General features: G+C 46.2%; 3 protein-coding genes across 3 annotated transcripts in view; 2 read left to right on the forward strand and 1 right to left on the reverse strand.

Annotated features, from left to right (window-relative positions):
- The first annotated feature begins 133 nt into the window (after positions 1–133).
- LOC130371769 (inositol polyphosphate multikinase-like) lies at positions 134–15,093 on the forward strand. The gene is made up of 6 exons (XM_056577630.1): positions 134–1,128; positions 3,511–3,596; positions 4,932–5,028; positions 5,594–5,766; positions 8,234–8,315; positions 8,675–15,093. Exons 1-6 carry the CDS (start codon positions 936–938, stop codon positions 9,472–9,474), a joined length of 1,431 nt encoding a protein of 476 aa, XP_056433605.1. The 5' UTR covers positions 134–935; the 3' UTR covers positions 9,475–15,093.
- On the reverse strand, positions 13,092–20,223 carry LOC130371444 (alpha-N-acetylglucosaminidase-like). Its single transcript, XM_056577220.1, is given in 7 exon segments — positions 13,092–15,475; positions 15,477–16,399; positions 16,769–17,025; positions 17,515–17,600; positions 17,748–17,894; positions 18,268–18,415; positions 19,713–20,223. Coding segments are annotated over 7 exon segments (2,265 nt in total). The 5' UTR covers positions 20,135–20,223; the 3' UTR covers positions 13,092–15,193.
- Positions 20,224–20,691: 468 nt separating this feature from the next.
- LOC130371770 (caskin-2-like) overlaps positions 20,692–24,941 on the forward strand; it is a 40,720-nt gene continuing 36,470 nt past the window's right edge. The window contains exons 1-3 of the mRNA XM_056577631.1: positions 20,692–20,987; positions 21,856–22,040; positions 22,653–22,748. Coding sequence (XP_056433606.1) covers positions 22,655–22,748 — 94 coding nt within the window. The 5' untranslated portion in view covers positions 20,692–20,987; positions 21,856–22,040; positions 22,653–22,654. The remainder of the gene's footprint in view (positions 20,988–21,855; positions 22,041–22,652; positions 22,749–24,941) is intronic.

Here is a 24,941-nt window from a genome sequence, read left to right on the forward strand (position 1 = left end):
ACATGCTTGTATGGTGGAGTCCACTGCATTGGATACGATAAAGATTGAATGGATACTTTAATTTGCATAAAAGTGCAGAGTACATGGACGTGACGTCACGTGATGTATCGAATTAATATTTGCCATAAATGATCGACTTTTACGACAGTGTCGAAACAGCGTGTCGCAAGTGTAGGAGGCTCAGCTCGTTACGTCTACAGCCATTGACCTCCGTTCTGCCAACATGGTATTTTGTGATGGTTTTGAACATGACAACGCACACTTTACATCGTATTTTTAACGCACAGCGCTCGAGGATTAACGGTGCACGACAGACTGATGTCATGAGAGTCGGGAGGAACAGTTGGGAGACTCGGGGACACTCGGGGGGGTTCGGGACTCTCGGTGCCTGATGTGATAATGCTCGAGATAGCCATCGAAACTGGAATAAATAAAGTTGCTTGCGTTTCGGACAGTGATTGGAAGGTAATCTCCCCTGTTTCCACTAATGACTGCCAGGATATCCGTGTCATCAAGCGTGAGCTGGGCAGATCTCCACTGAGTATGAAGGGAGAGGGGTGTTTACGGCTCTTAAAAGCGAGGAAGTGGGATGTGGCTACCGTGTATTTATGCTGCTGTTCAAGATATGAGAATCATTGAATCAGCATTGCTTTGGATGTCCTCCCTCGCCGCTCTCACCGGGGTCGAATCGGTGGGCTCCCCGTCGCTCAACACACACACCGTGGGTCTGTGCTTCGGACCCGGAGGGAACCCATGAAGGCTCCTCGACTGCTGGACGAGAACTTAGACAACTACCTTGTGGTTGATTCTCTTACCTAAAAGCAATATGTGAATCCACAAAGTTCCACAGTTGCAATTATTTTTTATTTTTTTTATTTTTTGTTGGGTGAAGGCTATATTTTGCATGAACGCCATAAAGCCACCTTTAGGCCAGCATGGATTCGTCTTTATCCCTGGGCAGACTGGAACTAAACTCTAGCCCGACACTTGGGGTAAATCTCAGCCCGCGTCCCTCTTCAGGACCCCCGGTGGAGGAGACGGGTCTCCCTCAGGGCCCGTCGCACCTCAGCGGCTGCGTGCCGCTGTCCCATCAGGTGGCGGGTCACAAGTATGGCGTGGACAAAGTAGGTGAGTGAACACACTGAGCCACCAGCTCAGATGATCTCTCCAAACCAGAACAGCATCCTCCATGGCACCTGCCATGTCCCTACGCCCTCCTCGCCTGTCGTTTTCACATTGGATCCAGGGCATTCTAATAACTACACAAACTTGTATGATTTGACGTGTTCTTTCTTTTAATGCCATTCATCGACTCCTCCCGGAGCCACTTCCAATGCAATGATATCATGTTTGACATTGATTGGATGCCGGTACAAAGCTCACCCTGGTCGGTATACACCTGGTCAATCAGTAACTTTTGCTGAGAAGATACATTAACGTTCCACACCTCCACTGTCACACCGAGTTGTCTTTCTGAACAACCGATATCGCACGCACGTTTATGTTCCTATTCCAACACTTGCCCAGTTGGTAGGTTGGTTTAAATTATCCAGTTGTGATGTTGTTATAGTCAGTAAGCACCTGCCTGTTGCTTTCCGTTTCTAAATATAGGCGAAAAGCCCTGCATCAATTGAGGAATTGCTGCTCCCTAATGCTGAGGATGAAGTTCTTAGTTCCTGATCAGTAGACCTCAACTGGGAGAGTTCAGAACCCAGTATGGTTGATCAGATGTATCAATAGACGAGCCCAGGACAAGGGAATTATTATAAATGACTGTCTCTATACATTATTTACATAGCTCAAGATGCAGTCATGATGTCAGTTGAATTTGTTAAGGAGTAAGATTCAATATAACATTAGAAAAGGTGATGTTTAGGTATTGCCTATACGAAATTGTGAAGTTTTAGAGTTCAAAGTTAAGGATGTGGGAGACGCACAATTATTCACTGACGGATAAGCAAGCGAGCCGCCGAAACGTCGGACGGATATGCCTCCCTATATGGTCATGGCCTGATGTCACCATCCCAGACCTGATTTGCCTTGAACGCAGATTCTGTTGGAACCGTTTGAAATCTGATTTTCAAAAATACTGATTTGCCAACATTTCACTGGTCCAAAATGAACACCTACCACCAGCCAATAGGGGGTCGAATTTGATCATTTGTTAGGTGAATTAATTCAGGGTTGCATCTTAAAATAAATGCTTGGCTGCTCAACTGTCTCACTCAGCAGCTCAAAAGACTAACAGTATAATAAATGCTTTGTAAATGCAATAGTGTGGAAAGCAACCGTTACCCGGTTGAATTGAACGTGTTTTAATGTCAAAGTCATCTGAACGGTTGCCCTGGTGTGAATACCAGATAGGCTGGCTGCGTACCAGGTTACTGTTTGTGTTGGAGGGTTGGGATCAGTTGAACCAGTGGGTTCAGTCTAACCAGTTGTGGCCAGATGGCTCTCCTCACGAAATACGGCCGCGATACCACTGCCCCCGCGAGATTGACCAGTCCGGGCTCACCCTATGTTTGCTCCCCGATCGTTAATCCCGATTTATGGGGCCACCTGTAACCCTACTCCTCAAGGTGAACTGCATGCAAGTTGCCAAAGAATGCAAATAAAGTATTGAAACATGGGTGTGCTATACAATCCCTAATGAGTCATTCTCTTTTCATCTCACACGCACACACATGCACACAAATTGATAAAAGTCTGTCCAAGTGATAGAGGGAAGAGAAGACAGAGATCTTGTTTCCACGGTGTGGGGAAAGTGTTGCTGGAAACGGGGCATGGATCCCACTTTAGCCTGACAGTGGTCGCGGCAATAGGAAGTTCTCTGTGATAATGTTGTGGGCATTATATAACAGCAGAACAGCGTACATTTGTAATCCCTCAGGGCCGTCTCCGTCCTCTACCTCGGCTACTCTCGTCCCAACGACAGCGTCAGGAATATTAAGCTGAAAAGACGATGTATTGTATTGAACGCTGCTATCTGGAGTCCAGTCACACCCCATGGTCAAGCCTAAATTCACACTAAAGGCTTTACCTGTTCGGATTGACTGCAAACCCATTTCGAAGGTCTGCTGTGTTACCGTGTAAAGATTCAGATCACACGTGCTTGCAGTTTTGTTTTTAAGGTTTATCGATGTGTCACTACCGATGTACCGCACTATGATGTGATGCTCTGGGGTGCTAGGACCGATCACGTCTACCTGCACATGTGGGGAAGGAAGGGGAAGTAATCCACAGGTCCATGATGGCTCATGGGTGTTGAGTTGTTGTATTTTGCTTTAAGCATAATGGAATCGTCTCAGCGATGGATTGATTAATGAGATGAATGGCTGTGAGCAATAGGCCGTGGATTTAACACTTCATCGAGTCCTAGATGTCACGTAGGGAATGTGCAGTTAAAGCCATGCTGTGTGTGTATGCTATCACATGTAAACACGCACGCACACGCGTAGACGTGTCTTTTTAAAATGATTTGCCTAATGTTTATCCCTGTTTTGGCGGCAGGTATTTTACAGCACCCGGATGGAACCGTCTTGAAACAGCTTCAGCCGCCACCAAGGGGTCCACGAGAGATGCAGTTTTACACCAAGGTAATGGAAACAAAGTCTCACACACGCACACGCACACATGCACAGCAGGGGTGGGGTTAGGTGGACTCTGTCTACTAGTGATATGCAACGGTTTTAAATCACTATGTGTGTGACTGTGCATTAATGCATCACAAATTGTTTGATTTATTCGCCCTAGCAAACATAATGTATTAACACCCGTGCAAGAACACAGTGGTACACACAAAGAACCAAACTTTATACACGTGTTTATACGTTCAAAACACACCTTTTACACGCCTAGTACAGGTTCCTGCATACCGCTTGTTAAACGACCTGATGGCACATTGCTACACTCGCAGTTCCCCCATAGGATGCACCCGCATGTATGCGTGGTATGCACATTGGCGTTGTACCACACGTCACAGACAACAGGCGGAGCGTTGCTACTGCGTGTTGCTTCAGGGCTTAGCGGGTCGGTCTGCCTCAGCAGCACCCCGGATCTACAGAACAACACGCACTTTTCTCTGCTGGCAGCTGGTATTGTATTGGCTGGGAGCGAAAAAAGTGATTTCACCATGCCCCCTTCTTAGACCATAGGCAAGAAAGGATGGTGCAATAATCCACCAGCTTATTTAGTAGTGCAAGTTTCCGCTAGATCGTTTTTACTAGGTCAATAATCCAAAAGAGTTTCACAAAATATCAATAATGTCATTAGGGCCGAAAAAAAGTAATCTCTGAAATAAGGATTTATAGCTTCATAAGTTGTAGATTTATAACTTGGCAACGCATGACTATACTATATGTGGTTGCCAATGGAAGACAATCAATGACTTATCATGTCCAATAGTTGAATCCTATGGATGCAACTATTTGAACTCCCCTGCTGTCTAAGCCACTGAATACCATGATTATCCTGAATACTGACTAAGACTAGCAAACCGGTTCAAAGATATTTAGCATAGCTGTGTCACGGTCTAGTTCTTCCTCCCCCAGGTCCTAGCAACTTGTAAGTCGATCTGTACCCTTCATGGTAATTTTGACTTTGCATGCCAACATGCAGGGGTGTTAAAGCGTGGCTTCAGAACAATGTAGGAGAAGCTGCTCCTCTAGTCTTTATTTCTGCTTCTTTTTTTAGCTTTATAGGTCGTCACTGTCCAATCTCCAATTCAGTCTCTGGCAAAGCAAAGTCACTCTATAAAGGAAAAACGCAGAACTGACACTGTGTGTGTGTGTGTGTGTGTGTGTGTGTGTGTGTGTGTGTGTGTGTGTGTGTGTGTGTGTGTGTGTGTGTGTGTGTGTGTGTGTGTGTGTGTGTGTGTGTGTGTGTGTGTGTGTGTGTGTGTGTGTGTGTGTGTGTGTGTGTGTTTTCCCCAGGTGTATGCTAAGGATTGTTATGATCCGTGTATGCTGGAGCTCCAGAATCACCTGCCAAAATACTACGGCACCTGCTGCTCCCAAGACAGCCCTAACGGTAACACTGTGTGTTTGTGTGTGTGTTTGATGCGTGTGTCCCATCTAAAGTGTGAAATGTCCCAAAACAAACCAACTTTTAGTCTAGGTTATTTTCTTTGTTGATGGTTGCAATTAGCTTATTCCAAAATCTATAACTATGTGCTAAACACCAATTCCTCTTTCATATGTGTACCATGAAACAACATCTCCACCTAGCTGTGTGGTATTTCCCCTTATACATAATGTTTAGTTTTGTGTCATTTTTTTAAAGTAGCAAAGCCTCGAAGCTAGGCTAGAAACCCTACGTTCAGTACATCTGTCAGGTTTTCAAGTCATAACGATCTTTGCATTGTCCCTGACGGATAAGGGACAAACACATACAATACAACAACATCATACAATATGTAAAACAAGCGCTCGCTCTCGCTCTCGCTCTCTTGCCCTCTCTCTCTTGCCCCTCGCTCTCTTGCCCTCTTGCTCTCTCGCCCTTTCTCTGTCTCTCTCTCTCTCTCTCTTGGCCTCTTTCTCTCTTGCCCTCTTTCTGTCTCTCTCGCCCTCGCCGCCTCTCTCGCTGTGGGATTCAGACCTTTACCTGAAGCTGGAGGACGTGACGCGGCGCTTCACCAAGCCGTGCATCATGGACGTGAAGCTGGGCCAGCAGAGCTATGACCCCTTCGCCTCGCAGGAGAAGAGAGAGATGCAGATCTGGAAGTACCCGCTGATGGAGGACATCGGCTTCCTGCTCCTTGGCATGAGGGTGAGTGGGAAATGTAGTCCCCATCGCCCCCGCACATGGAGACATTTGTAGTTCATTAACTTTTTGTGATGACACTGTTGGAATCCCATGTTGGATCTGTTTTGTAAACGTGGGCTGAAAAGTACTTGACAGAATGATCGAGTTAATATATGACAACCTGATTGCGGAGGAAACAGAAACGCAGGCCCCAACAAACTAATTTCCCGACACTGGCCCCTCCAAGATTTTATGCAGATAGCAGCAAGGCAAACATTGTGTGGGATGAGTCAGAAAACCAAGATGGGTGGATCTGAACTCCCTTCTAAACACAGACCCCACTGGCCTTGACTAACACAGGCCGGTACCGAAGCTGCATTGAGTTTAAACAAGGTTGGCTGCAAAGATGATCATCTTGAGAAAAAGTTCTCCATAACGTCAATTTCAGCCTTGTGGGCGGAAATGGTATTGGTAATCCCCGCAGCTATACCTAAAGCTAATTCGACACATCAATATGGAACAAAGCAGTCAGATCACTTGTGAACCGGACACACATTCTTTCAGATGTCATAAATCACACACGTAATCTGTATTGCAACACCGTTCTGAACCATAAGCAAATTCTCAGAGCTAAATGTCACCTAATGTGTTGCGACACAATGAAAACACATCCCCAGGTGGGAGGTATGGATTTCAGGTAGGTTAATATTTACCTGCGGTGGAGTCATGTGTTCCTCTTCAGCTGAACACTGTGGCCACACAGTACCAAGCATAGCATCCACTTGTTCTTGTTTCATTCCTCAAACACACACACACACACACACACACGCGCACACACACACACACACACCATAAGTCAGGGCCACAACTCGAATAGTTTTGTTATAATTTTGAGTTGTTCTTCATCTGTTTCTAATGGAGTTCTTTAGTGCTTTGAATCGATTTTGACACCAATATGAATGTCATCAGTAAAACACAAAAGAAATTCAAGAACAGGAAGTTGACAAGTTAGGAAACTTGTTTATAGCCACCGCTCTGTAGGCCGTGTGATAAATACACTACGGTGTGTGACCGTACACTAGTGTGTTACCGTACACCACTGTGTGTTAACGTAGACTACTGTGTGTTACCGTACACTACTGTGTGTTACCGTAAACTATTGTGTGTTACCGTACACTAAAGTGTGTTACCAAACACTACAGTGTGTTACCGTAAACTAAAATGTGTAACATACACTAAAATGTGTTACCGTACTCTCAAATGTGTTTGTTTCATTCTACGGCCATTTTCTCCGCTCTTGTTGACATTACAATGACCTTTTGTGCAGAGAGCTTGCAGCGATGCGTTGAACTAGCCAGCGCACCAGTGTCCTTGGAAAGGGCTGAACATGTTTGTCTTGTATCCAGATCCTTTGTCATGCGGTCATTCAGAGCTGTGTAAATGGCAGTTTTTGTTGAAACTTTGGTCCACACCCTCTGCCAACATATCGTAAATAAGGGGCTTGGTTCCGCGGTGTCAATCTAGACCCTTGGTGTCTGTGGCTGTTGAGCAACAGGGGCTTGTATTGGTGCTCGATAAACAATGCTTCATTCAGGGATTAGTCTTTAACCCGATCCCATAGGGGTTCCAATGATAAAGAAATGATCCACGAGAATTTCTGACGCAAAGTTGAGGTCAAAGTATAAGGATCGTGAAAGGGTGCATTAAATAAGATGTAGATTGTAGTTAAGGAGTTTTACGAGCATAAGGACACGATACACTGTTACTAACAGTGAGCAGTTTTGTTTTATAATTAACCCTCTGGTGACGTCACACATGGGCGCGTCCGCCCAAATTAATGATAGACAGATTAAGCTACCAGTTTACCTAGTTGACTGAACCAACAGGTAGGCTCAGCTACCCATCATGCATCTGGGTGGCCCTCCCATGTGTGATGTCAAAGAGGTCAAGGTCAATTGTGAAATGGTTGTCGTTCTGACGTCCGGAAAGCTACGAGTGTCAAGTGGATTGGTCGTTGTTAGCCTGTTGTGTTTTTGCCCCCCCCCTAACAAAGCCTTTTTGGATGGAGCTATACACACAACACAAGCATGTGTTGTGTGTTGGATGTAACTCTGCTACAATGTGTTGGTGAAAGTAACTAGTCCTACAGAGGAAGTCACTCTACTAGAGAGGGTTGGATTGAGGTATCTCTCTTACAGGAAGTAATTCTACCAGGGGAAGTAACTCTATTAAGAAGTGATGGTTTGAGGTGTCCTCCAACTCTCCTGGAATGTGTTGGGGGAGTAACCCGACTCGAACTTGTTGGGGGAGTAACTTTACTAGAACGTGTTGGGGGAGTAACTTTATTAGAACATGTTGTATTTATGTCCCCAGTAGATGGAGACAATGTTCCAGTCTATGTTTGCTCATGAATGGAAGACGGCGATCATTTATCAGCTGTAAATGTTATGATTATTATCCCGTTCTTAATGTTCTTTATGTTTTCCGTCAGGTTTACAAGGTGTGCGATGACAGTTTTGAGACGTACGACCAGCACTATGGGAGGGGACTGGTGAAGGACACTGTCAAAGAAGGTACGTACCTGCTGGTCTGACCTGGAGTACGAAAGAGACAGGAAGTCCGTCTCTATGAAAGCCAGCCTCACTAACGGCTTTCTGTCATGAGGTCCCACTTGAAGCTACGGTTTTAAATACAATCATAATTCAATATCCATACGAACCAGGTATGCACGCACCCTTAGACTCCATCAGTTTATCTTTAACTTATTAGAACGCTAAGCTGAACGCACTCCTCTCCATGCGCGTGCACACGGGTGTGTGACCTCAAAGCGGCCGCTCCTCCATCTGAATCCTAATCCTCGACGCTGTGGTACTTCCTTCCTCGTGAGAGACGTATGTTTGCCAACGTGTCCCTTGTGCCCCCCCCCCCCCAGGCCTCTCCAAGTTCTTCCACAACGGCGCGGGGCTGCGTCTGGACGCGGTGTCGGCCAGCGTGAGGCGCGTGCGGCGCATCCTGGCCTGGTTCCAGTCCCAGAGGCAGCTGGTCTTCTACGCCAGCTCCCTGCTCTTCGTGTACGAGGGCCACCCTTCCCCCTCCTCCCCCCCCTCCTCCCCCCCCACATTGTCCCCCGTGGCCGCGCCCGGGACGGAGGTGGCGGCGGAGGACCGGGACGTCCGGGACACGGGGGTCTCGACGGGCGGGGGGCGGGACGAGGGGAGGTCGGACTCGGGGGTGCTGAAGGAAATGTCCGAGTACAACAATAACAACATCCAGGGCTGGACTACGGGCTTCAGCCTGGCCCACCAGTACGACAACCAAAGGAAAGCCGCGCAGCATTACCGCCACGCCGCCAAGGCGCATCGCCGCGGCAACCACGGCGGGGGCGGGGGCGGCGGCGTGCCCATGGCCGCCGCCCCCCCCGCCGCTCCCCCGGCCGCGACGGACCCGGCGGGCGGGGACATCCAGCTCCAGCCCAACGGCAACGGGGTGGTCCTGATGCAAGCGGACGCGGAGCGGCGAGCAGCGAGCGATGGAGGTGAGACGGAGGGGGGAGGGGGAGGCGGCGGGGGGAGGAGGGACACGGGGCCGACGGGGGGGAAGGGAGGGGAGGTGGAGGTGAGGATGATAGACTTTGCCCACGTGTTTCCCAGCGACAGCCAGGACCATGGCTACATCTACGGCCTGAAGCACTTGTTGGCCGTGCTGGAGGAGATCCATGACGATGCCTCCTAGGACCTCTCCCTCCCCCCCCCTTAGATACCCCCTACCTCCCCCCCTCCCCTCTCTCTAACCTTGTATCATCTCCTCTCTGGCCCTTTGGCAGCTGCTCCCACACACCATATGTCATAACTACGCTACTTTAATATTTAGTGTTGGTTCCTCGATCTCTCGCCACAACACTCTCATCCCCCCCCGGCGGACTAGATGTAGTATAGAGTAATAAAAGAACCAGAGTATTCAACTCGCCATCCAATCACCATGGCAACGCAGCGGTCGCCTACGTTGTCGTCGTCGTCGTCGTCGTCACCATCATCTCACGCATTAACTGCCTGGTCGCGTGCATCTGTGTGTGCGGATGTTTTTGTCTCGTGTCTCCCCCCCCCCCCCTTTGTAAACGGAGTGAAACTCCACCAGAGCCAGTCTCTCCCTTTTTTTTGTTTTTGTGAAACAAACATTGACTTGCACTGTACTGTATGAAGGTTTGTTGTGTCCATGACCACGTCCTTTTAAGGCATTTGTAGTCCCGCCCCCCCTTGGAACATAACTGGCAGAACGGTCGAAGGGCTTGTTGTCTCTCGCACACGCTCAGATGTGTTCTGAGGCGCACCCGAGAGAACTCAACTCGGGGGGGAGTCCACTGCCGACTCGGTGGAACGATAGGCTAGTTAACCGGTCGGTTTTTATTTCCACCTCCTTTTTGTGGTGTTAAAATGTTGACGTTAAAAAAACAACAACCTGAATCACAATTTCAAAGTTTACAGGCTCGTCTACTTGGCTGAGGGACATGCCTAACCATTAACTCCTTCAACACGATGAGACTAGTTTATATTGAGGTAGTCAAATGGACGTTTTAGTTTATTTTGAGAGAGCATGCTTTAATAAGTCTTACCGGCCCATGCTGTAAAAGCGTTGAGCTTCACATGACCAGTGGAGAAGGGACTGCTGGTCATAGTTTCCATGCATCTCTTTCTCAGTTTCTCTTATTTTATGTTTTAGTTGTTTCAAACGACTACAGGTATCTAACTCAGGTAAAATAATTACTGTAATCAAAATTAATATTGTCAATATCGCGATGTTTAACAACATGATTCTCATCTGATCTGCATATACTATTCCAAACAACATTTTTATAAACAATTTGTGGACTCATTGCGCTTCGTTGAAACCCCTGATCTCGGTTTGATGACCTCATGATTTTTAGTGATGATTCCACTGTTCTCATGACATGTTCTTTTAGCTATTTAAATGTTTTTTCTTCATTGTTGCTGCCAAATGACCTGTCCTTTCCGAAGACCATGACATTTTTTCATTTTATTCACCCCAATCTCAGACCTTGTTTGATCAATATGATGTGACATTGTCATGTGAAAACCGTTTTAATTCCCTTTTTTTTTAATTCCCTTTTTCATGCAAAAAAAATGAGGCCACTTTCTATTTCATTAGTTATAAGTTACCACTGTTACCTGATTTGACGTAGTTGGAAGAAATAAGAATATAGTTTGTCAATTACCCGGTTAAACCCATCCATGTGATATGACAATGGGGGGAAAAAGGTTTCATTATGGAACCATGTGTTACGGGACCATGTGTTACAGAACCATGTGTTACGGGACCATGGAACGATGATGAGGACTGTATGATTGTTCAGACGAATCTGCTCTGTTGGTGGCCGTTGAGGAACAGAATGCTACAGCGCTGTTTACGTCAAATCAAAGCAAAAGTAGATTATTCACTGCAGGCAATGCTATATTAGTAATTTAGTTATTTTGAGCTTAAGCTCAATTATTATTTTGTTTTGATGATCATTAACATTTCCATTGTAGCAGGCTAAAATTGTATATTTTAATCGGGCAATAATAATTAATTTACTATTTCTATTTTATTCGTCCCCGCTCATTTTGGCCCGGATAAACTGTCTTGATTTTAACATGTCACTTGTAGCTTGTAATAGATGAGAGGTACATTATATAGAAATCAATATTTGCGAGGTAAATACATATTTAATTGCTTAATTAACTCTGTAACCTGAACTAGAGAATATATGATCTCATATCCTTGTCGATAAAAACTAACTTGATGCATATTGGAAGTGTTCAGAGGAAGCTTTTTGGCATCTGTTGAAATGTTTACAAGAGTTTGGTGGGGGAAGAATGACTTTTAATTCTATATTTTTTTTTTTGTACCACTGCCTTATTTCTGTTGCTGTTTTTCCTCAAGTTGTCTTTGATTATAAATACTGAAATGTAATCATCCTGGCAGCTGTGCTCATATACTCCTCCTGTGTCTCTAGTGGTAAGGCTGTATCGATGCACCCCAGCAGCAACACTATCCAGCATTTTCATTCAGGGCATTGAGTCCCACGAGTCGGATTAGGATCCTTCACCATTGATTCATTTGAGCAAAATGCAATTTTTTTTTTTTATGCAAGAAACGTCTGACTGTGTATCATGTCCGACTGTGTGAAAGCATATGAGGGCTGCGTGTTGTCGGGCAGGTTTTGTTACCAACATATGTGAATCGTGTTTAATCACACGCTCGCTTGTACAACCCCAACCCCTCCCTCAACCCATAATATAATACCTACTTAATACGACAACCTCATCGATTCCTGTTCAGTAAACTGAGCGGATAAAAGGGAAACATGAAATATAATCGATCCCTTACAATATAAACATCAAGCCCAGCCGAATGACTGACCGACAGACGTACAGACCGACTGGCCATAGAGAGAGAGAGAGAGAGAGAGAGAGAGAGAGGGGACCAGCTAGTCCCCTGATATATTGTACATGATGTGTTTATTTTCTTGTCCCCTAACCAAAGGACCCCGGCAGAGGGCCCACCTTAATGGCAAGAGTAATGTATATATGAATGCACCTTTACTCGGACTGGTATCTTACTCGCGTGAGTTAAACCCTAATCATAATACCTGAGAATAAAGAGCCGGGGCGTCAGAGTCTGAGATGCTACTAGTTTTTTTGCACATGTAAGGGACGTGGATGGAGTCACTGGGGGCGTAGAGCGAGGCACCACCAGGCGACGCCGCAGAAGGCAGAAGGCTTCTGAGGCGTTTAGGACCACTGAGGCTGCCGAGGCAAAGACTCTAAAAATGACTTGTTTACACCTTTTAACAAAACTTTGAACAAAGTTGGCCTTGCTTTTTAACTAAAACAATTCCATGACCTAAACAGCTAGTAAAGATAATTGTTTTATATGTATTAGCTGTTTATGTCGTCGGAAAAGAGTATACCTATCTCGTTTTTAGGGGAGGCTGGAAAGGAATGACTTTGCTCATTTGATTCACAGCGATATTCTGTGAGGCACTAGAGACTAATTAAATAGCCCATGTTAATTCAGTTAACGTCGCTATAAACACATGAATGAAACGGTCCTTTTCCTCTTCTGTAGTCGGGACAAAGTTGGAAGGTGTGGTAATGACGGACCTGTCCTCATAGCTAGTGTAGACGAGACGACTTGATGGAATGCGGCCATCAAGGTTTAGGCTTTTGGACGAACGTCGCATACAAACAGATCTCAATGGAGATGGCTGCATTCCATCCAATCTGACATAGGAACATTGACAACAACTATTAATGCATTGACCCCACATAACACATGTTTCTGTATGTATCTGAACGAATGGTTGCATAGAGATTGTCTCATTTGTTTTGTTTGAGTGAAAATATATTGGTTGGTTGGTAAAGGTGATTGAGATTGATCTGGTGTACCAAGTGAGCGTATGTTTTTAATTCTCATTACATTATGCTATCATTGTAATACAGAGCTGCAGTGATGATTTCAATATTATGGAATAAATGTTTTGAAATATAGGGGAGGTTTCCTTTGCCAGTTATATTGGGGAACAATATGTCTTATATGTCTGTTAATAAATACAATTCCAGACGATGGCTCCTTCAGTCACTTCATATGATCCAGCCTAACCCTGCCATTCATCCATTTATGTTAGAAACATATCTTCTTCCTTTCAATATCTTTGACTCTAGACTCTGATAGAACTGGGCTAAAAAGGATAAGAAACTGCCAGTATACCATTGAAGAAACCAAAATACATCATTTTTGAAACTCCAAATAATTTCTTAATGTAAATGTGTTAAATTGTTAAACCCTACAAAAAAAGACAATCACCGTGATGGTATTTAACCTTAACCTAATGCAAATCCATGTCTGTTTAGTAATGCCACACACAGACATCCTTGGCTCTTCTTGTTGCAACAATGACGATTTCAGCAGATCCTGTGCCTTTTGGTTTCAAACCAGTTCTACCGGTATCTCAATTAATTCAGAAACTCGGAAGTAGGGCCCTGGCAGCTTTATGCAATGTTTTGGTAATCCACACATTTAGTTTTACAGGCCCCCACAGAACTAGATCTAAAAATGTTGATCTTTTTTTCTTCTTTTCAGTATGCCTTAATTATTGTCCTTTCATGAAAAAGTATCTTCGGAAGATAATGTATCCCGGTTGATTTATTTGGATCAGTTTAACAAATGGCACGCTTTAATTAATGCTCTTTCAAGGAGCAGACAGTATGAAAAGACATTACAAACAAGAACTGGTTCACAAGGAAATGATTGACACGGATTTACAAACTTCCTGAGGTGTCCCACAAACAGCTGTTTTTAAATGTGGGATTTCATCATATAAAAGTTATTTTATGTTGTAATCCAAAGTATGAAAAAATTAAATAGCACAGATGAGTTTTGCTCAATGAAGAAATTAAAAAAGAAATCTGCAATACCGACTTGTTTGTCAAAGCGAATGCATTTCACAAACAAAATAGAAAAGGCCAAGCGTCTCATAATTACATTTGACTGGTTGAACGGTTAAATGATTAAACACATTGAGGTTGATGGGGTAGGAAGAGAGAGAAAAACGTTTTGAAATGACTAGGAAGTGAAAACATAAGAAAAATTTAGAAATTAGGTGTGTTAAGACCCAAAATGGAAATATTCTCAGTTACTGGGTCACAGTGATTTTGTTTAATCATTGAGGTAGAATAACAAATTGTTGTAGCTGCGCTATGGGTTCAGAGAGGGACATTGACCTGGGTGCCCTCATCTCAACTGTTACGTGACATTTCATTAGCCTCATAGAATAATTGACTGAATCCTGTTCTAAGGTTCATCTTATCTAATTGCCAATGAGGCAATTAGATATCACAATTTGGCAAAAATATGACTCAGGTAATTATGCTATGAGGCTAACCATTTGTTAATCTAGGGTGAAAAAAACCTTTAGATCCCCTAAAAAACAAATCAATATTTTGCTCAATTTAAGATAATAAAATTGACAACTATTTCTTTCAATAACAGCAGCTTGATTAAACATCCTGTAATGTGTTATGACGTATAGTACAAGGAGTATTGCTAATGCTAACCACGGCAGACGGCAGTGACCAACTGTACTTCAAACAACTGGTTATTTCCCTAACTGATGGCAGGGAAATAGAAAAAAAAAAGAAAAAAAAAAAAAAAGGTACTTTTACAATACAGCGTCCTTGACGAACAACCCTTGTCTGTAGTAGTTAACGTTGGATTATGACAGCGTCTTATCATTGGAGACAACTACTATAAGTACTCATGTGTCCTACTTGGTATCGGCCAGTACCAAAAAAAAGTAAGGACTTTCAGTTAAAAAAATAAAAACACTTAAATCGTTTAATGAATTAGGAAGTGGGAGACATTCTTGGTGCTGTACATGTTGCGGTGTCCCCCGCTATAACCTCTTCATGGCCTGTGGATAGTACTTGAGGAAGATCCTGCGTGCGATCTCGTAAGTGTCTCCGGTGGGTTCCGAGGGATACTTCCTGCCGTTGTACACAAAGCCCTGCTCCACCTTAAACGCCTCCTGGTTGAAGGCCTCCTGCTTGAACGGCAGCCCGGTGTGCAGACAGTCCACCAGCGTGTTGACGAACAGGCCCCAGCGCTGGGCGTAGTAATCCTCCATCAGACCGCCCCACTCCTTGCTGGCGTAATCCACGATCTCCCCGCTGGGCCCCCCAAAGCGTGATCTGGTTGCGGGCGTTCATGTCATACAGCCGGGCCTCCTTCTCGCCCAGCGCCAGAGCCTGGGCCTGCTCCAACCACGGCCCCAGCAGGAAGTTCCCGTCGCTGGACAGCAGGCGGTCGAGCTCGGGGAGGAGGTCGTGGACCAGCACTCCGCCCGCCGTCAGCAGCTCCGGGAGCTTCTGGTTGCGGAAGGACTCGGCGATCTCCAAGTAGTACGCCGAGGTCAGCACCTGCAGGGCCTCCCGCGTTATGTCCACCAGGTCGTGCCGAAAGGTCCCCTTGGACATCAGTGGCGGCGCGGCCTCGACCAGCAGCTTCCAGGCGTCGAACAGGTCGGACCGGTTGTACCAGACCTCCGTGTTCATCCTCAGCGACGGCCGGCGGACCAGCGGGCTGTGGTTGTGGTTCCTGTAGTGGGGAACGGTGCAGTTGTACACGCTGAAGAACAGCAGCCGCCAGGCCGCGCCCAGGCTCTCCTGCGTGCTGCCGTAGCGCCGCATGGCGTACAGGGACACCCACTTGGACAGGTTGACCGGCTCCTTGCGCCAGGCCAGCTCGCTCATCAGCTCGTAGATGACCGGGTTCTGTTCAATGCCCTCGGGTGCGATGCCCAGGCCCACCAGGGAGGAGTTGGGGAAGGACAGAGCCTGGAAGGGCCCCGAGTTGATGCTCTCCACCTGGCCGAAGAAGCCGCTGTTCCCGCCGAAGTTGTGCAGCATGCACCAGATGAAGGGCTGCCCGTAGAAGGACTCTGTGTAGGAGAAGATGGGCTCCGTCTCGGCGAACAGGTCCAGCACGATCATGCGTCCGATGGGCACGCCGTGGAGAAGGGCCTTGATCTGGGGGGGCCTCCAGAAGGAGGCGCTGCTGAAGAACAGCCAGCCCTGCATCAACCAGATGGCCTGGGGATCAACTGTGGAGGGAAAACAGGATCTGAGCGAGGGAGGAAGACGTGGAACACAGAAGGAGGCAGACTGGAGGAACCGGAACCGGTCGTCTGTGCAAAGCATTCGTGCATCGGGTCAGGCCTCAATTGTTGTCACAACACCATTCACAACTTTTAAATGTATGTGTCAAATTTGTGGGTGCAGTTCATCAACCATTGTGTGAGGTTGTTTGAATTCCTATCGTATAACCAGTAATACGACAGGCGATCGTAGTGTAATGATCGGATTTCAGTCAAACACCTGTCCCTACGCATACGTGTAAAAGGATCAGTCGGCCAAACACACGATCACACCACTGTCTCCCACCAGCCCGACGCAACACCGATCCTTCTCACCCGCAGTCATGGAGGCAAAGACGGAGCGACTGACCGCCGACAGATACTCGGGGTCCGAGGAGGGCGGCGTCATCTCATTGAAGGTGTCCGTGTTGTAGACGTGGTCCGTCCCGAACTGCTTCACCACCTGGGACAGGTACATGGAGCCGATCTGGAGGAACAGGGGGTCACGTGGGTCTAGGATGTAGGCGCAGGAGAAGCTGCAGTTAAAGTGAGCCCAGGGTCCCAGCCGGGTCACGTTGGCGCTGGGATGCAACCTGAGAGAGGGAACGAGGACAACGGTTGGTCCCAGACGGTGGCTGAGGAGGTGGTGGTTTTTTAAATGAGAGACATCAAACGTGGAACTAACTGCAGAAACGTTCAGCGTTCCCTTGATTCACTTTTCAACCGTTTTCTGAGAAGCGTAAAGTACCAATAAGCCACTTGATTTTCTATCACGCCCTCATGCATAATAAATCATTTTAATTTGTCAAATTATATATATTGAGTAAAACCCTATGAATTATGCACTGATACTAGCAGTCAGTGTCACTGAAGGTGTTTCATTTACATAGTAGTTTCACAGTCTAGTCATTTGCAATGCGTTAAGATATAAATTCTCTTTGCCATTTGTGCGGTATGATTGCCTGCAGCCCCTAAATCTCAGCCCACTTTTCAGGATGAACATCCCAAGTCAGGTAACTCCTTGGTCATCCTTGCAACTCATTCAACTTTTTAATGAGCAGTTTGAAATACTTTGGACTCACCTGAGAATTCCTTTTGGAATATTCCCTGAGAATGCTGGAAGGACCGGTATCATTCCGAAAGACCGCATTCGCTCCAATATTTTAAACTGAAAGAAAGTTATTTCAATTATGAAATGCTTCAATAGAAATCCATAGCAAAATGGTATGAAAAATGTAATCACTTCAACAGTAGTGATTGAATATGTTGTGCTGAAATGTTTTCTTTGAAAAGTATTGAACAGAAATGGTCCTACCTGGAGGTTAAGTTTATTGACATGCCAAGACTGGGGTAACGGACCTCCGAACTCAAACATGTTACCCATGCGGTTCCAGGCCAGGAACGCCGGGCCAGAGAAGAACTCTTCGATCTCTGTCTGGTTCAAACCAAGCGACCGGTACACCTGAAAAAAATACAACAGGTCAACAAACTGGATGGTTTGAAATACAGTTAACACGTTGGAATAACAAATCTACGAAACTGTTATTCATCAATAACAAACGAAAAACTGTTTAATTTGGTATCCTAGCATAGCATTATGCAGTCATTGTACACTTGATCCGTTCAGTACAAGAGAGTACAAGGCGTTGCATTGAGTTAGCCTCCTATCGCCTCCAGAAGACAACATGGAAGCAGTGTTAAAACGAGGCTGATTCAGTTAAAGATTAGACCACGCATGGCGTTATACCCTTCATGTAGCCCAACTACTAGGAGCTCTCTGTAGAGTGAAGGTAAGGTGTACATCAGTGAGAGCGAGGGGACACGGGGGGGCCTACCTCCTGCCAGAGTGCCTCCTGGCCGGTGAAGGCCAGTGGGAGGTTGATCCCGTTCAGAGCCATCCAGTCGATCTCACGCTCCCAGCGGGGCCAGTCCCACCACACCGAGGAGTAGCTGACGGTGCACACGTTCTGGTAGTACCGGAACCTTGACGGTGGAGGAGGGGAGTGTTCAGAGATCAAGGGGAAAAACAACAAAACACTGCAATATAGATAGAAAAGTGTAAAACGGAGATTTGAGATCATGGAAATAATTTGACAAAATAAGAAAAGGTCAGCACTACCAGATAGTGTCAAAAAAACTACTTTGTTCTCTCATGTGATTCATATGTCGCACTTGATGACACATGGCAATGACCGTTTTATAGAACATGGAATGGAGAACCATGAGGGGAATGCTTGAGCTTCGTCAGAACAGACAGCCTGACCCAAGCTGTGGGTAGGGAGGGATCACAGACCATGTTAAATAACCAGACATCTTGGCAGCAATGGATTGGTTTAACCCTTCGATCACCGCACAATGTTTGGAGTTTGACGACTGCGGCGGAGAGATGCATAGTGCATGCCTACAGACGTATAGCGTGTTGTTAGCAGGCGGACTGGGCCATGATGACATAGCTGGAGTGAGGCGATGCGAGGCTAACGATACGCTCGAGGGGTCTTTTAAGTTGGGCCGGCGGCCACAACAACCCCGCTACGCTCAGTAAACAATGCGTGACAAGGCTTTGTTTGTGGGGTTGAACCCTCTTCTGTTGCTGCCTTGCAGAACACAACACGGGCTGACATAAACTATCCTCCACAAGGGCTTCTTCCATGGGAACAAATCATATCACACTGAAGACACTTCCTCTAGCCCCATTGAAACAATTTGATCGACAATTTCAGTCCATTGAAGTAAAACTAAGATTTATATTTTCTCTCTTATCCCCCCAAAAAAGAGTTTTATACTTTTTGGATCACTATTAAAATAGTCAAATGAGATGGGATGTATCCAATTCACTTACAAATGACCTAGTTAAGAGAATACTTTATTACCACTGTGGAACACTGTGGATATGGTGGGATCTGGGCTGATTGGAGGTTATCAACAAAACTCAGGAGAGGGTCAGGATGCTTCTATTAATTTTGCACCTAAACGGTGGAACATGTTACTACAGGAGATCAGGGAGGTCAGGCAAGGTCACTAAATATATTTGGGCGCCGGTTAAACATCTAGCATTTTATAAGACAAATTAATAGCTTTTATTTAGCATTTTATCTATGAGGATTTCTCTGCTGATTTCATTGCATTAATTAATTATATTTGTTTTCATTCCACTGTTACTTTGGTTTTTGTGTCTTATCATTTTTTCTTTTAAGCTTTACTGTAGGCTACTGCACTTTGAGCTGCATTTGTTTGCATTACAGGTGCGATATAAATACAGTTTATCACTATATTATTATACCTGTGCTTGGTGTTTATCCGAAGGACCCCGGTGACTTGGGGCAAAGGACGAGGGAGGTCCAGCTGGTCTCCAGACCAGGACACATGGCAGTTGCAGAAGTATTTCAGGTAGTTATAAAGACCAGAAGCCACGGCCACCCCAGTACTCCCAGTGGCTACTATCTGATTGTTTCTGGTCGACCGGAGCTCACACACATCCAGACTGTCTTTGGACATGCTCCGGTTGACGGAAATGATAAACTCAGTGGATCTGTCCCCCAGCAGTCGCTTCAGAAGCTGGATCACTGCTCTGGCTTGGGTCTTCTCGCTCGCCTGTGGCTGCAGATGATCCAGAGTTGGGAATCTGCAGTGCGCTGTGAGGATAAAACACATGAAACTTAACCCAACACACAGCGCAACACTGCGGTCTTTTCTAGGATGCATTTTGAACCTCGTCCACCCGAGCGAGAGCCTGCGTCCGGATTAGAAGTTGTGTTCCATTTGCAGGCAATAAGGAAGAGTTGGTTCACTGAGGTGATTTAGGCCAATCACGGGACGTTGTACCAGCTCATGCAAGCTCAAGGCCAATCAGAATTGCGGATGTCACGTGATCCGGCGAACATGTGATGAAAGCTTGTTTTTCGAAAAGTGATATGAGGTTGTGCGTTTTATTCCCATCACATGATCACTTATCCAAGTTAAAATATCAAACCACATTTTTTGAGGGTTTGACCCTCCTTGTCTGGGTCTGACTTTGCAGGTCGGTTTCCGTTTGTCTCTGTGGCTGTGAAAATGAAGTGCCTTCTGTAATCTTTGATTTGACATGTGCCGAAGAGGAGCTGTTCACTAGCAAACCACCAGAGGGCGCCACCACCCAGTGTATTGCACTTGCTTAGTCCAAGAGGATATTCAAACACGCACGTAATGCATTGTATTCAAAACCAAGAACAAAATACCTGAAATGAGCAGAAACATAACATGCATACAATTAAACCAAAAACTAAATCAGTTTTGTTTTTTGTACCGTTTTGCAAACACTTTTTACAGAACGACCGAAAGGTGGAGTCTTCAAATGAGCTGTCAAAACATTGGCGTTGCGGGTCTCACGGTGCGCCAGTCTGACAGTGTGCACATCCCGGCTCCTGCGACCGAGGCTCCCAGACGAGCAGATTCACTCCGGTCCGCTCCTCATCGCCTCCGCTCCGGTCGGGGACCAAGCCCGGGGATTTGTCTTCAGTTCAGCTCGCCTGACGGTCCCGCGCCTGTGGTTTAGTCGTCGCCACATTACTACTAACAGGTGAGATGTTTAATGCATTCGTTTATTTTTTTCTTTAACTTGTATTAACTTTGCCCGGGTCACGTAGCCGGTGTGTTGTTTTGTCCCAAGATTAGATCCCGTCTGTCTTTGTTTGTTAGACACGCAGGATGACGATAACAAACTCTTTAAAGATTAGGATTTATCCACCTTGAACGCCGACAACACACCACTAGAGTCCCCGGTCTGTTTCTACGCCTCTGAATAAGGTTATATGTAATGTAATGTTATGTAATGTTTGGTTTGATTTAGCGTTATCAGAGTCGGTTTATGTTCAATTCGTTGTCAATACTGCGCCCTGTGTTGTGTGCAGGGTTTAGTAGTAGGCTGAGTTACCCATTTGGTCATTAAATATATCTGGCTTAGAAGTGCATCATGTAGACCAACTTGGATATGACTTGGCAAAAACATGCATTGTTTTTTGACGATCTTTCCCATACGGATGCTCTTAACGCTACCCTAACACCAGCAACAACATAGTGGTTCATGACAACTACTCCTGCAGTCTAAATTATGGTTTGATCTTGATCAGCACCTTGTTTCTGCTGTAGGCTATCTGGTCCACTGGAGCGGTTTGTTCCGTCTTGTTATACTCTGTCTCAGTAGCAGATCCAGTTTGTCAAACACTCATTTATTTTTTCCCTGATTCCACCCTGTTTTACATAACATAGTCGGTTTAATGGGGAACTGCCATTCACAGTACTTTCTCGAGGGAAATTCGGTTTGGAGAACTATTTGCATGCGTTATTTTTGAAATATAATTGAGTGTGCCTGAACAGAAATACTTTTGGATTTCCTATTTGAGATGAACCTCAGTGACAAAGTCTGTCTCCCCCCCCCCCCCTTCAAGGTCTGGCTGGTGGAGACTGACTGAAATGGACCATTGTGGACTCCTGCTTAACTTAGAATAGATCCATAGGCTGGTCTCCATGTTGAGGCTTGTGAAGCTTCGTCCATGAGAGGCCTGGGGAGAGTCGACGAGTGAGGAGCTCACGAGCCAGTATCTCCCGTCTCACCCACACTCTCACCTGAGAGGTGAGCGCTGCTGGCTTTTTTTGGGCACAGCAACACAAACATACATGCATAGTTACATGCACACCATGCCCTCGCAAGCACGCACACACTCACTCACTCATGCACGCATAAGGATACACACTCACACACACAAACACATACACTTGCACGTGCATGCTTGCAAGCATGCAAACACTCACTCACTCACTCACTCACTTACTCATGCACACATAAGGATACATGCATCCACACTCACTCACTCACAAACACATGCATGCACGCACGTGGACACAGACATACACACACTCACTCACACATGCACGTGCATGCTTGCAAGCATGCAAACACTCACTCACTCACTCACTCACTCACTCACTCACTCACTCACTCACTCACTCACTCACTCACAAACACATGCATGCACGGACGTGGACACAGACATACACACACGCAGTCACACATGCACGCACGAGGTCTCATGCACGCACACACTTTCATTTTGCGGGGTTGAGCAAAAACATCGGGATTAGGATTCACAGCTAAGGAGACGATGTGGAAGCACTCTTTTGATGTTGTAAACCAGTTGGTGTGGTTACTGTGGTAACGGCTGTCCCTGGTTGTGTGTCGGTGTAGCGATGGGCAAGGAGCAGGATCTGCTGGTGGCTGTGAAGACCGGGGATCTGCTTCTGACCCACAAGCTGCTCACCAAAGTCAAGTGCAGCCGGACAAGTGAGTCAAACCTCAGACTGACCGTTCAAACCATTGTTTTGCTTTTGCAGGTTTAAAGATTGTCCCCTTTGGTTTGCCCAGTTGTGTTGTTAGGCGCCACATTGCACGATGTGGCGTCATTTCGAACTCAGTTTCAGGTGGAGGTGATGTTATGGGACTGAAAAACAAACATTTGTGTGTGTGTGTGTGTGTGTGTGTGTGTGTGTGTGTGTGTGTGTGTGTGTGCGTGTGCGTGTGCGTGTGCGTGTGCGTGTGCGTGTGCGTGCGTGCGTGCGTGCGTGCGTGCGTGCGTGCGTGCGTGCGTGCGTGCGTGCGTGCGTGCGTGCGTGCGTGCGTGCGTGCGTGCGTGCGTGCGTGCGTGCGTGCGTGCGTGCGTGCGTGCGTGCGTGCGTGCCATCTTGGCTGGTGCCAAGAAGTGGAAAGGCCAATACAATATAATCACTGCATTACCGTAGTCAATCTATTTGTCAAATATGTTTTCTTCGACTTTTTACTAGCTGCTTTTTTAGGACTGATAATATTGGAATGGGAGTCAATCAGTTTTAGTGGAATAAGCGTCTTTGTTATTCCATCATAGCCCTGAGACCCAATGACCTTGAATCAAACAATAAACTTTCTTAAAGGACCTTATCTCATGGGATGATGAGGCTCGGGACGCCTAATGCTCTTCTCAGAATCGCTACAATGAAGTAATTTAGAGAATTTATTATTTATAATTTTATAATCGTCCAGTCCACACAGTTTGGAGGGTGTGTGTGTCGATATCAGCCATTATCAGGAGACAACGTGAACTCAATAGTATCTTCAGTGGACGGAACACACACACACACACACACACACACACACACACACACACACACACACACACACACACACACACACACACACACACACACACACACACACACACACACACACACACACACACACACACACACACAACCCCCCCCCCCTCCCTCTGGACTGGGTGTCACCGAGGGGAGACCATTACAGGGTGGGTCTTCAAAGACCCCCGTGATTACAAGGTCCGTCGCGGCAGCGCATGCTCGCTTTCATCTTGAGTGGTCACTGCCCCACCTCGGCCCCTTTGCAACCGTCACGTTGACACAGCTTCACCCTTACAATACCTGCAGTTTGACTTCCCACTCCACCCATTGTATGGGGAGATCCTACAGTATATGGCCTTTGTGTGAGTATGTGTGTGACTGTGATAAGGAAGGGCGATACCAACCGAAACACCATCAGATTTAGTTTGTTTGCATTGTTTCCAATGAACGGCGTGTGCTTGTCACATGGGCTGCACTGAAATTATAACAAAATATTTAGATCTTTCTAGCAGACCCAAAAGATGCAACGGTCTGGACTGTACTGTCAGAATTACTTAATTTGACCCAAAAAGAGTATTAATGCTCGTCAAAGGTGGCAGCTTCTTGCAAGCATCTTCCCTGCTTTATGAAGTGTGTGTGTGTGCGTGTGTGCGTTTGCGTGTCCCCCCCATGACTCCACTATCTTGTCTAGTGCTGCGTTGGTCTCTAGTCTTCTGTCGTCTCCTTAACGACGTGCCGCCGCTGCCACTTAGCTGATAACTGGCTGACAGGGGCGACCAGCTTTAACCAGCCGTTCAGCCAGCCGTTCAGCCTGCAAAGGGGAGGAGTCAAGTTCCCCTGCTGCCCACACACACTGTAGGCACACACACACTAATCCCAACCCCTTTCTTTCCCTGGCAGATGGCTTACACGTCGTGTGTGTGTGTGCGTGTGTGCGTGTGTGTGTGTGTGTGTGTGTGTGTGTGTGTGTGTGTGTGTGTGTGTGTGTGTGTGTGTGTGTGTGTGTGTGTGTGTGTGTGTGTGTGTGTGTGTGTGTGTGTGTGTGTGTGTGTGTGTGTGCGCGGTAGGAGTGTCTCATTAACTATTACTGGTTTTACATGCTGCTGGAGGCGGTGCCTCCCTAGCGAGATGTGTAGGTGGCCGCTGGTCCTTATTTGAGCAGTGAAACGGTCTTTAGTATGACTGTTGTGTTAACAACTTCCTAAAAGTCAGATGCACCTGGCCCTTGTGGGATTTTTTTTTTCTGCCTCGCTTTACGTGAGCCATAAAAGTTATATTTTAGAATCATCGATAAGCTCAAAAGACTTCTACACATGTTTTCTGTTGGGCAACGTATTATGACCTGTGGTCGAATCGGAGCTGGGTC

This window comes from Gadus chalcogrammus, chromosome 18 (genome assembly GCF_026213295.1).
Source record: "Gadus chalcogrammus isolate NIFS_2021 chromosome 18, NIFS_Gcha_1.0, whole genome shotgun sequence".
Classification (NCBI taxonomy): domain Eukaryota; kingdom Metazoa; phylum Chordata; class Actinopteri; order Gadiformes; family Gadidae; genus Gadus; species Gadus chalcogrammus.

What these genes read in the sequence shown, in the direction of transcription:
- LOC130371769 (XM_056577630.1), top strand. Translation starts at nt 936, where the DNA reads ATGGATTCGTCTTTATCCCTGGGCAGACTGGAACTAAACTCTAGCCCG. An exon ending in GTATGGCGTGGACAAAGTAG is followed by an intron (nt 1,129 to 3,510) that starts GTGAGTGAACAC and finishes TTTTGGCGGCAG; the next exon opens with GTATTTTACAGCACCCGGAT. An exon ending in TCCTGCTCCTTGGCATGAGG is followed by an intron (nt 5,767 to 8,233) that starts GTGAGTGGGAAA and finishes GTTTTCCGTCAG; the next exon opens with GTTTACAAGGTGTGCGATGA.